Source organism: Ostrinia nubilalis, chromosome 18, assembly GCF_963855985.1.
Source record: "Ostrinia nubilalis chromosome 18, ilOstNubi1.1, whole genome shotgun sequence".
Classification (NCBI taxonomy): Eukaryota; Metazoa; Arthropoda; class Insecta; order Lepidoptera; family Crambidae; genus Ostrinia; species Ostrinia nubilalis.
In genome coordinates this window covers 4,088,699-4,104,187 of record NC_087105.1, presented here as the reverse complement: position 1 = coordinate 4,104,187, position 15,489 = coordinate 4,088,699, and the positions used below count along the sequence as shown (strand labels likewise).

Below are 15,489 nucleotides of genomic sequence, written 5' to 3'. Positions count from 1 at the left end.
TAATAATATGATAATTAGGAGCCAAAATCAATACAAAAAAGGTCTAAATGAGGGCTATGATACGTGAAGCATCAGACTGTTTTGTAAATAAACACATAAGAAAATATTCATCTTCACCTGTATAATCTGCCAAGGAGTGTTGAGTAACGTGCGCTGCGCCTTCCGAATGAACCCGCCCAGCGTGTTCGTCGATCCCGAATATTTCGGAGGCGGCATCGCGCTATTGTCGTCCATTTTACCTACATGTAAGAATAAACAAATATTATGTAACATATCATTAACTAGAAGATGTACTCAAGGCGACACTTTGGTGTCCTTTGATCACCCATGGATAAGATCACCTAGGTGATCAAAGTGTAATAGACTAAGTAAAATATGTCTAGATACGAGTAAAAGTAACACCTACCTCGTTTACTCCGGCTGCGGAAACCACGCTGTTCCATTTGCCACATCCATTTTTTCTTTTGAAACAGTATCCATTGTTTTCTCTCTTCCTGAAAACGTATTTGTAGTGTCAGTTTCATTGGTAAGACTAGTTTACCTTGCCATTATAGAAACTATGTCAGTACCTGAGGCACGGGTGTTTTTTATAAGATTTTAAACTTTCGCGTTCCATTTTGCGTTGAGACCCGTGTTTCTCTATTTTAGAGTGTTTTTATGACAATCAAACGTCAGAGAGACTTCAGATTATGCTTCAGATTAATATGCTCTGTCACGTCATAATATATCAATGACACTCATACCTCAGACACTGAACTGACTCGGTTAAGCGCCATATCTAGGCTATAGTACGTACCTTGGTGGTTCCGAAAGGTGGCGGAGGACCTAACGCTTCTCGCCACGTCGTCGCTTCTTTTGTAGGCGACTCCTCTCGCTTCCGTTTCACCGTGTGCACTACTGGCCGAATGACGTCACTGTGGGTTTTGTTCTCTTTGCCTATATCTTCTATGTCTACTTCTGTTTCCTATAAAGGAAACCGCAGTTTAGTAAAGATGATCGTGCTGTTCTTCTGTGCATTCATATTTGAAAAAGTTACTGTCAAGTAGGAAGTAATGAGGGCTTTCGTTTTAGCGCTCACCAGTTAGCGCCACTGTAGAGTAAGGTCCTGTCACTTGCTAGTAGCGAAGACAGTGGCACCAACTGGTGAGCGCTAAAGTGGTAGGAGGACTATCGCATTTGCACTCATCAAGATGGCGCCACTGTAGAGTAAGGTCCTGTCAATCGCCAGGGGTGCCAACTGTTAAGTATAAAAACGATAGCCCTCATTGACGAGAATTCATGTAATTTCTCCCTACTTACTTAACTAGCACTTAATACACGTCTTACAAATAGCATTTCTTGTATAAAAGCGTCTGATAAGTATAACTTGCTTGAGTTTCTTTCTCTTTTTCTCAGCTCTAGCTGGTACTGGTAGGGCAAGCTATACATATTTAAATACTGTAAAGTAGGAAGTATTTGACAATAATACATATACTTTCTACCTGTTTAATTAGCACTTATATCACGTTTACAAATAGCATTTCTTGTAAAAAAGCGACTGACAAATATAACTTGAGTTTCTTTCTCTTTTTCTCAGCTCTAGCTGGAACTGTAAATCCAAGCTATATTTGGAACGTGTATAATTACCCTACATTCTATTTTTGAATTTATTTGTTTATCTCAAAAAATAACAAACTTACCATACAATCTGGTTGATTACTCGTAGACGCCTCAGCATCATCTTCGCCGTTCTCAGTGATCTCTTTCGGTTTCGCCGAGAACATGTCAGTTATTTTCCTCGTCTTGAACTTGTCGGTTTTAGCCAACATCTTCTTGTGCAGCCAGTCTGGGTATTGGACTCGAGGTACTGGGTTGTCCAACTGAAATATCACAAATATTTCTTGATTTTATTAATTAGCTGGATATTTGTATACTATCCTGCTAGAGGGTGTTAGTGTAAACAGTCTTATCTTTTAATAGGGGCCCAAACCCGATGAAAACATCCTCAAAATCTAAGATTTTTCAACATAACCTACCCCTATGCGCGTACGCAACAATGCCCGTATTAAGGTAGTTACCATAGCAACCAAAATCCAACGATGTCAAACACCAGAACTGATGGATGACTTGAAACTCCCCGCTTCCACAGTATCGCCTCCTCTCGGCCTTAACTAACCAGTACTCATCGGTATTCACTGAAGGCGATCATGCTTCGAAATGTCACTTCTTGTACGCGTCATTCAGCACTTATGTGCAGGGTTGTTTTTAACCTACTAGGGGCCCTGGGCACTTAAGGTTCAACGGAGGCCCTTCATCATCATCATCATCATTTCAGCCATAGAACGTCCACTGCTGGACATAGGCCTCCCCCAATGCTTTCCATGTTGATCGATTATGACGGAGGCCCTTATCATCTGGAAAAAGGTCTTTTGAGCAGACGGGGCCCCTCGGTCGCGGGGCCCTGGGCACGTGTCCAAAGTGCCCAGTGGGAACGAAGGGCCTGCTTACGTGGCGCCGAATGGAGCCGGTAACTGGAGATAGCCGCGCTTCTTCACTGTAGGGCAGGGTACTTACCTGCCATGTAGCACGTAACGTAACATGTAACGTGTCCAACCTTCAAGTGAGTACGGCTCGTCCACGGTCATCGCGTATCTGGCTGCGAGCTCCTGAATCCTACTGCGAGCCGCCTTTGTGCTCGCAGTGATACCGTCACTCGGCGGGTCGCTGCGATCTCCATGCGAACCACGCGCGAGCAGCGGGCTCGTGCCTATGTACTCACTTGATACAGTACATTACATGCTACACGGCTAGATGAGTACCCTGCTTAGCAGGAGCTGACACATACCAGAGTAAATACAAATGAGTAGGTCATCTTCTTTAGCGTGGATTAGCGGGGAGGTGCGCTGAATTTTGTCAATGTGTGCGTGCGCGCCGCATACGTATTGGCGCGCTCACATACAAACCGCGCTCGGTGCGTTTCTATGAAGATGACCTACTCATTTGTATTTACTCTGCACATACCCCTTGCATGGCGGCCGGGATGGTGATGATCTTCTGGATGGCGCCGCTGAGCCGCTCGATGTAGTAGCCCCAGTCCAGCACGTCGCGGATGTCCACGTGGTCCGACAAGCTGTGTCCTTGAGCCAGCGGGATGCGCTCCGTCCCTGACACAACTATGGGTTAACATACCCCCTGCATGGCAGCCGGGATGGTGATGATCTTCTGGATGGCGCCGCTGAGCCGCTCGATGTAGTAGCCCCAGTCCAGCACGTCGCGGATGTCCACGTGGTCCGACAGGCTGCTGTCCTTGAGCCAGCGCCGCAGGTGGTGGCGCCGCACGGCTGCTGGTGACTGGAAGATGGCCAGCGGGATGGCTCGCTCTGTTACTGGCGCGCCTTCGGGCTTTTTTGATATTATGAACCTAGAAACAAGGGACGAAGGTTTGTTTTTGGTCTTTATGTAGTTGAAGTGGCAGTGGGCGGGGCGCATAGCCTGTAAAACTGTGATCAAATGGGACAGAAAAGTTTCCAAGTGGCCACTTTGGAAGAAAAGAAGTAGGCAGGTCTGGGTGGCCTCATGCGAACCGATCTGGTGAATGATTTCGCGGAAGCATCTGAATGTGGGCACCGCAAAACCAGTAGTGGAAATCGTTGGGGGCGTAGGAGGCCTTTATCCACCAGTGGATGTCTTGTCCTTATATGGATGGTTAAAACAAGATTTTTCTTCACATCAAGTCCAGAATAAAGCCAGACAGTAATTCATAAATATAACTCACCTGCAAGCCAATCCTGCATCCTTCACCATCTGATCTCCAAGAAACTCCGCCAATCTCTTCGCCGTCGATATAGACGTCGACTTTTGACCTCCATAGTCCTCCAGCTTTTTGGACATGGACCTATTTTCGGAGATCAGCTCGAAGAGTTCCGAATCCGGCATGTTCGAGCCTTTGCTATACAACACGTCAAGCCAGTAATCAGCCACTTTGGCCACGGCGCTGTAGCAAGACTTGAGATCGTTTCCTTTGAGAAAGGCTTCGAATACTGACGATTGGAAGATTTTTATGAGCTGCAGTTCTCCTCGTCTTTTGACTTCGAAACCTGTGAGGCAGATTAAAGTATTAATACGAACGTCAAATAAACTAAAGGCAGATATTTGTGCAACATCAAACAGCAGTCAATAATAACCTTTTAACTCGGCCAAGGATCCATCAAAATTGAAGACAGCGTATCGCTTCTTTAGTTTCTTGCCTTCCTCCTTAGAAGCCGGCAGTACCATCGCCAGGTAAGGTCCGTCTACTTCGAAGAAGATGGAATTCTCAGCTCGCTGTTCGTATTTCTTCGTCTCCGGGTCAACCAGCTCGAAATATTGGTCGTTTGTGAAATGGTCCTGAAAATAAAACAAAAATGAACCGTTTTGGTCAGAAATCTGATACGAAAGAGATGACAAACGATAGGAAATTCTATTTCTAAACTATAAGGGTGATAATTGTTTGCAGTTTAAGCTTTACCTTGACCATTGCGTTCAACACAGCGTTTGGATACGACACATTGATCTTTTTCTTCTTCTGATGAGTAGTGTGAACTGTAACGTTTTCAGGGAACGACGACGGGAGTATGCACCAAATACCTGAAAAGAAATTAAAATGTGTTTACTATTCCACCAGTGGCCTTTGTCCAGCAGTGGACGTCTTTCGGCTGAAACGAACGAACGAACGAACTATTCCACCAACATTTTTACACTAAACTTTATCTAGACGCGCGGAGCTATGTGTGCGTTACTCGTAAGTATACTTTGCATTGTGTGCAATGTTGCACATAACGCGGCACGCGTCAGGATTTTGGATAAAATTCTGCATAAGATATAGACCGGCCCTCGAAAACAACGGTGCGAGTATGCGTGGCCCACGCTGCTGCTACCGCCGCCGCCACCCCACTGCCCGCGAAAATCGAGAGAGGACTATGAGTTGAAGTATGTGCTATGAGTACCAACATCTAAATTACATAACTAAAAGGTGACTGACTGACATAGTGATCTATCAACGCACAGCCCAAACCACTGGACGGATCGGGCTGAAATTTGGCATGCAGGTAGATGTTATGGCGTAGGCATCCGCTAAGAAAGGATTTTACGAAACTCTACCCCTGAGGGGGTAAAACGGGATCCACGCGTACGCGGGCGGCCGCTAGTGAAGCGAAAAAGAGCATTTGTTTAGTTTTACCGTCGGTGTCGAGCTCGAGCGGGCGGCCGACCTGCTCGATGATCTCGCGCGCCTTCATGATGATGTTGGCGCCCGTGTAGCACACGATGCCCGCCATCTCCATGCTGTGCCAGCGCGCACTGTTAGACACCGAAAAATCTAATTCAAATACATTTAAAAAGTGATTGTGCTTTTGGGGCTTTAATGGTATTTCTTTTTAGAAGATGTGCTTTGAAATTTATAGTAAACCTTTTTATAACTTAGATTAGATTTTGGAAAAAGACATGGGCTAAAAGACGGGATATAAGGGCTGAATTAAGGGAGGAGCTCTGAGCCCATATTTTTTTAAATGTGGGACAAATGAAGTAGCTGTAGCAGGTAACTAAGAGTTGATGTAATACATCACTCGATTTTTAGTCGTAATGATAGTCGCATTCATTTGATTCTGACTTGGTCCTCTTTACTGCAATGAGTGTTAACTCACCCTCTCCTCATGACGTAGCCGTAAAATGAGTTGAGGATGCACTTGTGGGCCAACTGCAGCGAGTCATTGAGAACCTCGGGAGATTCTCTATGCCTAGATCGGCTCTCGGATAAGCTCTCGCAATCTGAACAAGAGTCGGGGCGTTTGGCTGACTTGATGAAATCGCTTCTTCCTACGTAAAACTGAATAACTGATACCTTTTTGGCTATGCTTGATCATATTATTATAAACTTACCCTCTCCTCATGACGTAGCCGTAGAAAGAGTTGAGGATGCATTTATGAGCCAGCTGCAGCGAGTCATAGAGGACCTCCCGACTCTTGGCCGACTTGATAAAGTCTCGTGTTATTGCAATACTTGATTTATCAGATCATATTTTATATAAACTCACCCTCTCCTCATAACATAGCCGTAGAACGAGTTGAGGATGCACTTATGAGCCAGCTGCAGCGAGTCATAGAGGACCTCCCGACTCTTGGCCGACTTGATCTCGGCCGCGTCGCCAGTCGCCACGGCCTCGGCCACTTTCGCTTTGGCCTGTTTGTTCAGCGCTTAGTATTCGTATCGTCGGTCTCTGATTAGGATTTGATCTCCATGCTGCTATGCTTAATCATAATAAACTCACCCTCTCCTCATAACATAGCCGTAGAACGAGTTGAGGATGCACTTGTGGGCCAACTGCAGCGAGTCATAGAGGACTTCCCGACTCTTGGCCGACTTGGTAAAGTCACGTCCTATTGAAATTAAATAGCTGATTTATCATATCATATTTAAAACAAACTCACCCTCTCCTCATGACGTAGCCGTAGAAAAAGTTGAGGATGCACTTGTGAGCTAACTGCAGCGAGTCATAGAAGACCTCCCGACTCTTGGCCGACTTGGTAAAATCACGTCCTATTGCAATACCTGATTTAATTTTATCATATCATATTTAAAACAAACTCACCCTCTCCTCATGACATAGCCGTAAAATGAGTTGAGGATGCACTTGTGGGCCAACTGCAGCGAGTCATAAGGACCTCCCGACTCTTGGCAGATTTGACGTAGCCGCTGCCCTTTGACTAGGAATTGGTCTCCATTCTGCCATGATTGATAATAACACTCACCCTCTCCTCATGACGTAGTCGTAGAACGAATTGAGGATGCACTTATGGGCCAGTTGCAGCGAATCATAGAGGACTTCCCGACTCTTGGCAGATTTGACGTAGCTGCTGCCCTTTGACTAGGAATCGCATCTCCATGCTGCTATGATTGATAATAACACTCACCCTCTCCTCATAACATAGCCGTAGAAAGAGTTGAGGATGCACTTATGGGCCAGTTGCAGCGAGTCATAGAGGACCTCCCGACTCTTGGCCGATTTGATCTCGGCCGCGTCGCCACTCGCCACGGCCTCGGCCACTTTCGCTTTGGCCTGTTTGTTCAGCGCTTTGTACTCGTAGCGACGGTCTCTGTGAAATGAACATTATGTGATTAGGCCTTTACAATAATGGTTGACATTGTATTTTGAACTTTAATACCTCGTCTTATGGTCGAGAAATAATGTAAAATATCGTTAAAGGTAAAACGAAAGAAGAAAAAAACATGTTCCCTGCTTATTCACGTAACAAAACTTCAACGACAACAAATCGCTGAGTTGCGATCCTATCGAGTAATCGTTCTATCGAAATGACCCTTGGACCGAAGGATAAGTAGGTACGTTTTTCAATAGGACGACCTCTAAACGTCGACGAGATTTTGACTGTGTAAAAATACGTGAATTAGGCCACTGATTGCAGACCGAGTCTACAGGCAGGCCAGAAGATGAAATAATGTTATAAAAAACAAAATTGTAAGAAAACGTAGTATAAAGAATTCAAGAAGGTATTTTACTAAATCGTTACCTGAAAGCTCGTACTGTGTCGACGTAGAAGGAATTCTCTTTTTGACATATCGTCGTGGTCCGCACTTCAGTTCTAGTTACTTTGGTTTTCTTGTACGCTACTCTACAGTAGTCCGCTAACCGCTTTTTCTCATACGCGGCCTAAAAAATCAATAAATTTTCAAATATAGCTATGAGCAAAATACCTGTTTTAATGTAATTAAACAGGTTTCAGGATAAGACTTACCTGATCTTCTTTAGGTAAAGCATGGAAGGCTCTCTGAGGTCCTCCTGGGTGTAGAGGGGGAAACTTTTCAGTCTCCAACTGCTGCTGTATTCTTTGGTATTCGCTTCTTGTTGCTGGCACTAAACAAAAAGCGACATAAGATAAAATAATTATCCATCACAGTAAAAAAAATATTTTTGGCATAACACTAGCAACATTTTCTTTTTCTGTGGCATCCTTAGGGCGTGTCTTGACGAGCCAATTTCCACCCGATCCGGCGACGAAGCGGCCCGAAACACAGACAGAAACTGGCTCCTTAACACACGCCCTAAGGATGCCAGAGAAAAATATCCTGGTATGAAATAGCGACTATTTACAGTAATAAAATAATTATGGCTTACGATAATCTCCTCGCCACATCCACTCCATGTGCCTCTGGCAAGTGGCGCCGGGCTTGTTGTAGTCGCACACAGCACAAATGCTAGTGTTGACCATCGCTGACGGTTGTAATCTGCAAATATGCCATATCACTAACTTTAATATTTCTAATTTGAGCTTTAAGTTGTTTGAGATAGAGATAAATCCTAACTACGTTTGACAGCCAGGGTGGCAAACCGAAAAGAACATACGACAGGTTAATGTCAAAATGCACATACCTGTTAGTCAAAATGATGTTAGGGTACATAGCGCCTACGTCCAAATGGTAAATGAGCGGGTTTTCGTCCCTCCTCGGGTGATCCCTCATATGTTCCAACTTGGCGCGTATCTCGCCGCACACCTCATCGAAATTGGTGACCAGATCTAGGGGAATACCCTCTTCGACTTCTATGGCATGTTTCATAGTCTTCTCAATGGTGGATATGAGGTTGTCCACGGCTGATGGGACGATTCGGAACTTGCATTTGATGTCTGCCCGAAAAACACCTAGAAAAGGACAACATTAAATAAATATTTTTTTTCTCACACATAACAATAACGTCGATTACAGTTACATTTAATGTGTACAATATTTATTTGTAATTATGCTACCTGATGTGTGAGAGACATTGTTTAGTTACTGATCTTCCCTTACGTTAGGAGTGTTCATTGTTGACAAATGAGAGAAAAGTAGTTACTTTTTAGTGCCGACATGATGCCCCGAAGTGGTGGTAGCGCAAACTATACCTACTCTAAAAACAATTCGAATTAGTCTTACCGGACTCCAACGCTTCCACGTGACCTCAGTCTGTGCCTCAACGAGTCTGTTGCTAGTGAGCTTATTGGGAACACTATATTTTACACTAGCACCATTAGCTGCGACCGTATATGACACTTTTTTTTCCGTCAGTTGCGACCTATCTCGAACTTACCAGATTCCAACGCTTCTACGTGGCCTCCTACGTAAGTCTCGGTCTCCAACACGTGTCCATCGTTAGTAAGCTTATTAAGCTCCTCCACTTGCTTATTCGGGAAGACTATATTCGCGTGGAACGCTTGCACCATGAGCAGCGACTCGCACAGCGTACCGGAACCTTTGCGGAGTACCTGGAATGTTTTGAACAGGTGAACAGTTTAATATTGAGATTAGAACTTTTGATGTTTCAATGATCCATCGAAATTAGGGAAAATAAATCCTTTAGTATAGATAGTGCCACACACGAAGACGCGATCCACCAATTTTTGGTTGAGAGAAGTGCGGGGAGTTTAATCTGAGCGTCAGTCACGAGTTGCATAATAAGAAGGTTTTTTTAAGGGTACATTTATTACAATTAAAGGGAAAAGTATAATTTAAAAGAAAAGGCAAAAAAAATGTTGTTTACCTCATCTGGCTCCAATGGGATAATAGTACATAACGCAAATATGAATGGATGGACGTATTTCATGTACAAGTAGTATGTGGCCACTGCATCAGACACTGAATAGTTGGATAGCACCTGAAAAGTAATGACACAAAGTAAACATTATATCGCAAATAAATTTCGACGGTGGCTTTTAAAATAAATTTCGAAGTTACTTTTTTTTTCTAAATGACACTCTTAGGCCCGGTTTGCACCAAGGCGGAGCGGAGTAGTTGTAGTGTTTTGAATAAGCAATCAGATTTTTTTATTTCCACTTCTCTTCTCCGCGCCACGCAGCCGCGGCCGCTGCGGCTTTAAATTCCATAGAAAAAATTGACGACCCAATTCCATTCGTCAATTTAATTTAATTAATTTAATTGGAGTTAACTCCACCTTGGTGGAAACCGGGCCTTACGTTTAAAGTACATTTTCTAGCCAGCATTAAAAGTTAAAGTTACCTGTGGTTGTTCAGCCGCCATGCGACACATGTCTTCAGGGTCCAATTCTACCGGGTCGTACCTGAGTTTCGCTTTGGCTACGGCTTTTAAACCTTGAGACCCCACTGGCAGGTATGAATCTCTTTTTACCCAGCTGTGAAAAATGATATGAGGATTACATCACGTCGCCGAGTAGAGTTCCGCCTTGCGTGCTTTGCGTGTGGAACCTCGTTAGTTTCGCTGCCAAAGCTTCTATGAAGAAGTGATCTACCAGTATTAAAATATCACTATGACAATGTTACTGGAGCAGCAATTTCTTATTAGATGGAAAATGCCTATTAGTTGTGATCGTAAATCAAATATAAGCGCGAGTTAAGTCAGAACAGCGCCATCTATTGGTAAGTTTAAGAACTTTACTTATAAAAAGTTGCACAGTCAACAGCATATCAGGCATATACAGGGCCGGATTAACCATCTCGGGGCCCCTAGGCACAGCTCGTTTCGGGCCCCCCTTTTTTTGTCGCGGAGAAAATGCTTTATAGTATCGGGCTGTAACCTTAGACACCACCGGCGACATCTCGCCTACAAGTCGGACCCTAAACGTCCCCCTTGTGGGGGTCTTCAAGCCGTTCCGTCAGACGGAGGTGACAAGGGTGCCCAGGCACCCCCGGCCTGCTGGCCGCCACTTGGGGGCTGAGTAGAACGGTCGTACAACCGCCTTCTCTACCCCCTTCTCCGCCTGCGGAGCGAAGAGGCGAGAGGATCGTTCTCCCGCTCGCGCTCCGCTGCCTCCTTCTGAAGGATGATCTCTTCGAAAAAGAAGGCGACCACCATCCAGCATCCTTCACTTCGCAGCATGGCGTTGACTAGGCTCGGAAGCGAAAGATCCCGGCCCACGACCGCAGTGAGGACACTGCTCCTCCCAGCCTGTGCAGACCGCGAGGGTGTGCTGCACCGTGTCATCCGCCGCGCCGCATTTGTGGTACAGCGGGGATTCCTCTCGCCCGATCCTATGCAGGTACGAACCGAAGCAGCCATCGGTCAGCACCTGCGCCAGACGGAACGTGAGGAACCCGTGCGGTCGTTCCAACCATTGTCGTCCAGAGTGCGGCAGCCAAACTGCGCGCGAGTCATGTCTTCCTTCCTGCGGGCGATCATGATCTCGCGCTCTTCCTGCCTGACGGCGCCGCGCCGCTCCGGGGCCAGGCGCTTTCCACGCGCCTTCTGGTCTGCCATCCAGTGATAGATGACAGATAAGACCCCAGCTTCTAGCTCCCAAGGAGGAGTACCAGCGAGGACGCACGCTACAGCGTGCCCTACCGTGCGGTAGGTCCTTGCGACTTTCTGCGCTATGGCCCGCTGGGGCCTGCGCAGAAGGGCATCATTCTCCCTCTTGTTGAGTGCGTCCGCCCAGATTGGGGCGCCATACATCACCATGCTCCTCAGAACGCCGGCATAAAGTCGACGACACCTCGTTTGTGGCCCTTCCAAATTCGGGAGGGGCCAACTCAGTGCGCCAGCTGCCTTGAGGAGGCACGGCGCTAGCCCGTTGAAGTGTGGGCTAAAATGCCACCTCCCGTCAAGCGTGAGGCCCAGATATTTCATCTGGCCTTTGACGTCAATCCTAACATCCTTAACCACAATGTGGGCGTCGGGAGGGGTGCGCTGGTGAGGCCCCGGTAAGAAGAGGGCCTCAGTCTTCTCCAGCGCGACTTTCAGGCCGAGGCGTCGTATTCTGCGACCGTCTTCGTTCGACCGCTGTCGTCCGTCGTGCCGCCCGCCGACGCCAGCCGTGCCGCGGCCCCAAATGTCATCCGCATAGCATATGACACTCATGCCCGCGAGAAGGACGCCCCAGAGAAGCCAGTTGAAGCCTAGGTTCCACAAAAGTGGACCGAGCACCGAACCCTGCGAAACCCCGCTGGCTACGCCGCGCCGTTTGAGCTGGCCGTCTCTGTTAACATACAGGACTTCGCGGGCCCGTAAGTAATCGGCCAGCAGCGCTCGAAGGTACAGAGGCACTCTGTGATGTTGAAGTGCCTCGAGTATGGTGGAATGAGGGATGGTATTGAAAGCGTTGGCTATATCGAATGATACGGTCAACACACCCTCCCTCACCCCTCTCCCTAGCCTCTGCAGTGAGGCTTTTTAGCCTCTGAAGGGCATCGACGGTCGACCTGTCATGTAAACCAAAGCAGTAATACCAACGTTACGAAAATGAATTAGTTTCCACAATATCGAAATATGACGATTGAATGTGTAAATCAAAATAAGGCGATGTTTTGAGGTGGTTTGAGTTTTGTTGTATAAAAATAATCTTTAACATTTTTTTTTTTTCATTTTTTTATCGGGAGTGCTGGGCCCCTGGCCACAGTGGGCCCCTAGGCACTGGCCTAAAGTGCCTTATGGATAATACGGCACTGGGCATATATAACATTTTTGTTGCATAATCGCATCTATTACGTCTAAATAAGACTCCACAGTGTTTACGTTGATGTGCCGTCGTCTGTACATCGAGTTTGATAAAATATATTGGGCCATTTTCTATTGCTTTAGTGTATATCTGCTGAATTCTCCTGTTACCATAGACAATCCATGTGCATAGCAGGGCGGCAGGCGTAGCTGCCGTCACGGGCTGTGATCTTACTGAAGCCAATCTCCTGCTTCATGTCAAGTCCCAGAATCGCAGCTCGCGCCTCCACGAAGGGCCAGTCGAAAAAGTCACCTATGTAAAGAAGATTATTAGCAAAAGAAATATGTATATGTTACGGTTAATGTGATAAATTGAAAATTATTAATAATCGCCGGTTATTATGAATAATTACCGACATGCTTGGTAAAAGTGATAAATTAATCACATTTATCAGTGATTATTTCATAATGTAACCTTAATACTAACAAAAACCATAAAAGAGAACACCGGCTCGTGTACAGCGCTCATGTACAGCCTCACATTTTGAACGTTTTGATATCATATATTAATATAATTTGGCAAAATGAGTTTGGAATGTTTTTTGCATAACATTACTTTGCCATAATGCCTATAACACATTGTTTTGATTTAAAGTGAAAAATAGGTTAGGGTGCGGTGGGGGTGGCCCTTGGGCCACCCCTAAGCCGCCTATTTAGTTTATACACACTAAAATGATCTCATATTAATCACATTTACAAAATCATGCGGTAATTATTCATAATAACCGGCGATTATTCATAGTTTTCACATTTATCACTTTGACCGTAACATATACAACCTGATTATATTTAAAAACGCATTTACCGTTGTATGTGACGAAAATGTGGGGTTTCACATCCATTATGTGGTCAAAAAACTTCTGTATTAGAGCCAATTCGTTTTCTTCATTGAATACTATGAACTGCCTGTAAATATAAAAAGTATCAGTAACAGTTAGTTGAAACACTAAATTACACCAACAAGAAGGAAACCTTACCCTTCAAATTCAGGTTTAGGAGTGTATTCAAAATCTTCAACATCAGTAGAAATTATCTCCCTATTAGTGATCAAGTATCCTTGAGCATCAATCATGTATGAGATCATCATAATCTGATCGGTTTGTGAATCAGGGAATTTTAATGGCAACTTTGTGGTTTCTATATCAAAGGCTAGTACTATAGGGTCAGGTCGTTCCAGGATGTCGTCGCGTTTGGTGAACACTGGCGGCTCAGTCCCGCGACTTTTGATAGTGTACCAGGTGCCACAGAATATCTGCATGTCTATGGATACTCTCACATGGTAAGGCACATCATGCTCCCTGGGGAAAAATGATAATAGTTTAAAGATTTTAAGCACTAAAGTCTGGTCGCGGAGCACGTGTGCGACGGGCGGCAGCAGTGAGTGTGCGAGCGCAACAGCAATATATTTACGCGCGAGCGATAAGGATGGGTAGCTTGGGGTCATTGCACAAAATTCTACGTGCTCAGGGACCGGACTATACCAACAAAAACAAGAAGATATTCTAAACAAAAATATTGCAAAGCACAAAGTACCTGATATCTAAAATATTTTCCATGTGATCAGTGGTTTTCTTGGCATACTCCAATGCAGCAGCACTTGTTAGTGCGTTGGTCAGCATTTCAGCGTAAATAGCATCTTTTTTCTCCCTCTCTTTATTCTTATTAACTGCTGTGAGTATCTCTCTCCTAACTTTCATCATTTCATTTTGAGACATGAAGGAGAGCTTAATATAGCTTTGTTTAAGACCAGATAAGTGGTTAAGCTGAAAATGTAAGATATAAGCATACATCAAATCAAATAATTTTATTTGCATTTATGTATCGACAATAAAAATATTTTAATTTACTTTTGAAAATGCAAAATCTGGAAAGGTATGAATTATTATGAGATAATTTAGTTGATCAAATTATAATAATATAATTTATTAATTTCATTGATAAAAACTCAGCACATATTTTTAAATACACACCAAATCCAAATCCTCCTTTTCAATGATTTCAATTTTGTGTATAGTCCCAGCAAACTTCTTGGACAAGTACTGTATGACTTCCTGCTCACATTCCTGCCGGGCCATGATGAGGAAGTAAGGTTGGAACATCAGGGATATCTTGAACCTGGCTCCGTCCATCTCAATAAAATAGTAGTCCATCGCTGCCACCAACCTTTTGTCTTCATCTAGAATTTCAGCCTAAAAAGAAGTTAAGAGATATGATAACTTAAATACCTTTAAGTAAATAATTAGAGAATATCTTATAAGCATATTGCCTCTGGTAAACAGTGTCGTGCTCCTGCAGTGCAGTAGAGACTGATGGTTATATCTTTATTTATTTATTAGGTACACCAACAAAGTCACATACATTTCTTACATTTAAACATGTTTTAACAATGACCTTAATGGAATTTTAATGAAAATAAAGTACTCACTGTGTGCATATTTATTAGGTAACCTGTTCTTTCCTTGGCATCTCGTACGCGATCAAATCCATATTTCGAGTCAATTTTGTCATTCTCCAAGGCTACCCTTATACGTGATTCTGATGATTCTTCTCTATAATATAGAAAAAAATAGTTAATACTTCGATACAGACACAACAGTTGATCAACATAAAAATACGAATTATAATCAACACACCTGCTTCCTGATGAAGTACCTGCATCTTTCTTGCTTGAATCTTCTCTATCTGATCTATATTTACCAGTATTTTGCAAAACCATTGTGAAATAATAAATGTTTTCATCAAAATAAAATATAACCACAAACCACAACACAACCAAAAACAGATGTCAACAACTGTCAATTTTGGCGCCATTTTTATTTTTTTTTAGAATCGAAACACGTATAACGCAAAGATACTGGATGGTAAGGGCTACATCGGCTAATTTTGTGCACAAAAATGTTAAGTGAAAATGTGAAATCATCACTGAATTCACTGATAACTAGAGATGGGTTTCCACCCGGGTAAAAACCCACATGAGGGTAAAAACCCAATAAAAACCCGTTTCATTCCACCCGTGG

At 44.2% G+C, this 15,489-nt stretch overlaps 1 protein-coding gene across 1 annotated transcript in view; it reads right to left on the bottom strand.

The window, feature by feature from the left end:
* LOC135080853 (DNA polymerase epsilon catalytic subunit 1) overlaps positions 1-15,284 on the bottom strand; it is a 40,016-nt gene extending 24,732 nt beyond the window's left edge. The window contains exons 1-24 of the mRNA XM_063975580.1: positions 15,106-15,284; positions 14,898-15,021; positions 14,443-14,661; positions 14,006-14,235; positions 13,450-13,770; positions 13,278-13,378; positions 12,584-12,725; positions 10,022-10,154; positions 9,546-9,659; positions 9,096-9,270; positions 8,403-8,670; positions 8,148-8,257; positions 7,768-7,886; positions 7,543-7,682; positions 6,928-7,110; positions 5,198-5,316; positions 4,487-4,605; positions 4,164-4,365; positions 3,755-4,076; positions 3,169-3,400; positions 1,680-1,859; positions 797-964; positions 407-494; positions 118-239 (exon numbers count right to left, since the gene is read on the bottom strand). Of these exons, the coding sequence (XP_063831650.1) occupies positions 118-239; positions 407-494; positions 797-964; positions 1,680-1,859; positions 3,169-3,400; positions 3,755-4,076; positions 4,164-4,365; positions 4,487-4,605; positions 5,198-5,316; positions 6,928-7,110; positions 7,543-7,682; positions 7,768-7,886; positions 8,148-8,257; positions 8,403-8,670; positions 9,096-9,270; positions 9,546-9,659; positions 10,022-10,154; positions 12,584-12,725; positions 13,278-13,378; positions 13,450-13,770; positions 14,006-14,235; positions 14,443-14,661; positions 14,898-15,021; positions 15,106-15,188 (4,014 nt within the window). The 5' untranslated portion in view covers positions 15,189-15,284. The remainder of the gene's footprint in view (positions 1-117; positions 240-406; positions 495-796; positions 965-1,679; positions 1,860-3,168; positions 3,401-3,754; positions 4,077-4,163; positions 4,366-4,486; positions 4,606-5,197; positions 5,317-6,927; positions 7,111-7,542; positions 7,683-7,767; positions 7,887-8,147; positions 8,258-8,402; positions 8,671-9,095; positions 9,271-9,545; positions 9,660-10,021; positions 10,155-12,583; positions 12,726-13,277; positions 13,379-13,449; positions 13,771-14,005; positions 14,236-14,442; positions 14,662-14,897; positions 15,022-15,105) is intronic.
* Between the last annotated feature and the right edge of the window lie 205 nt (positions 15,285-15,489).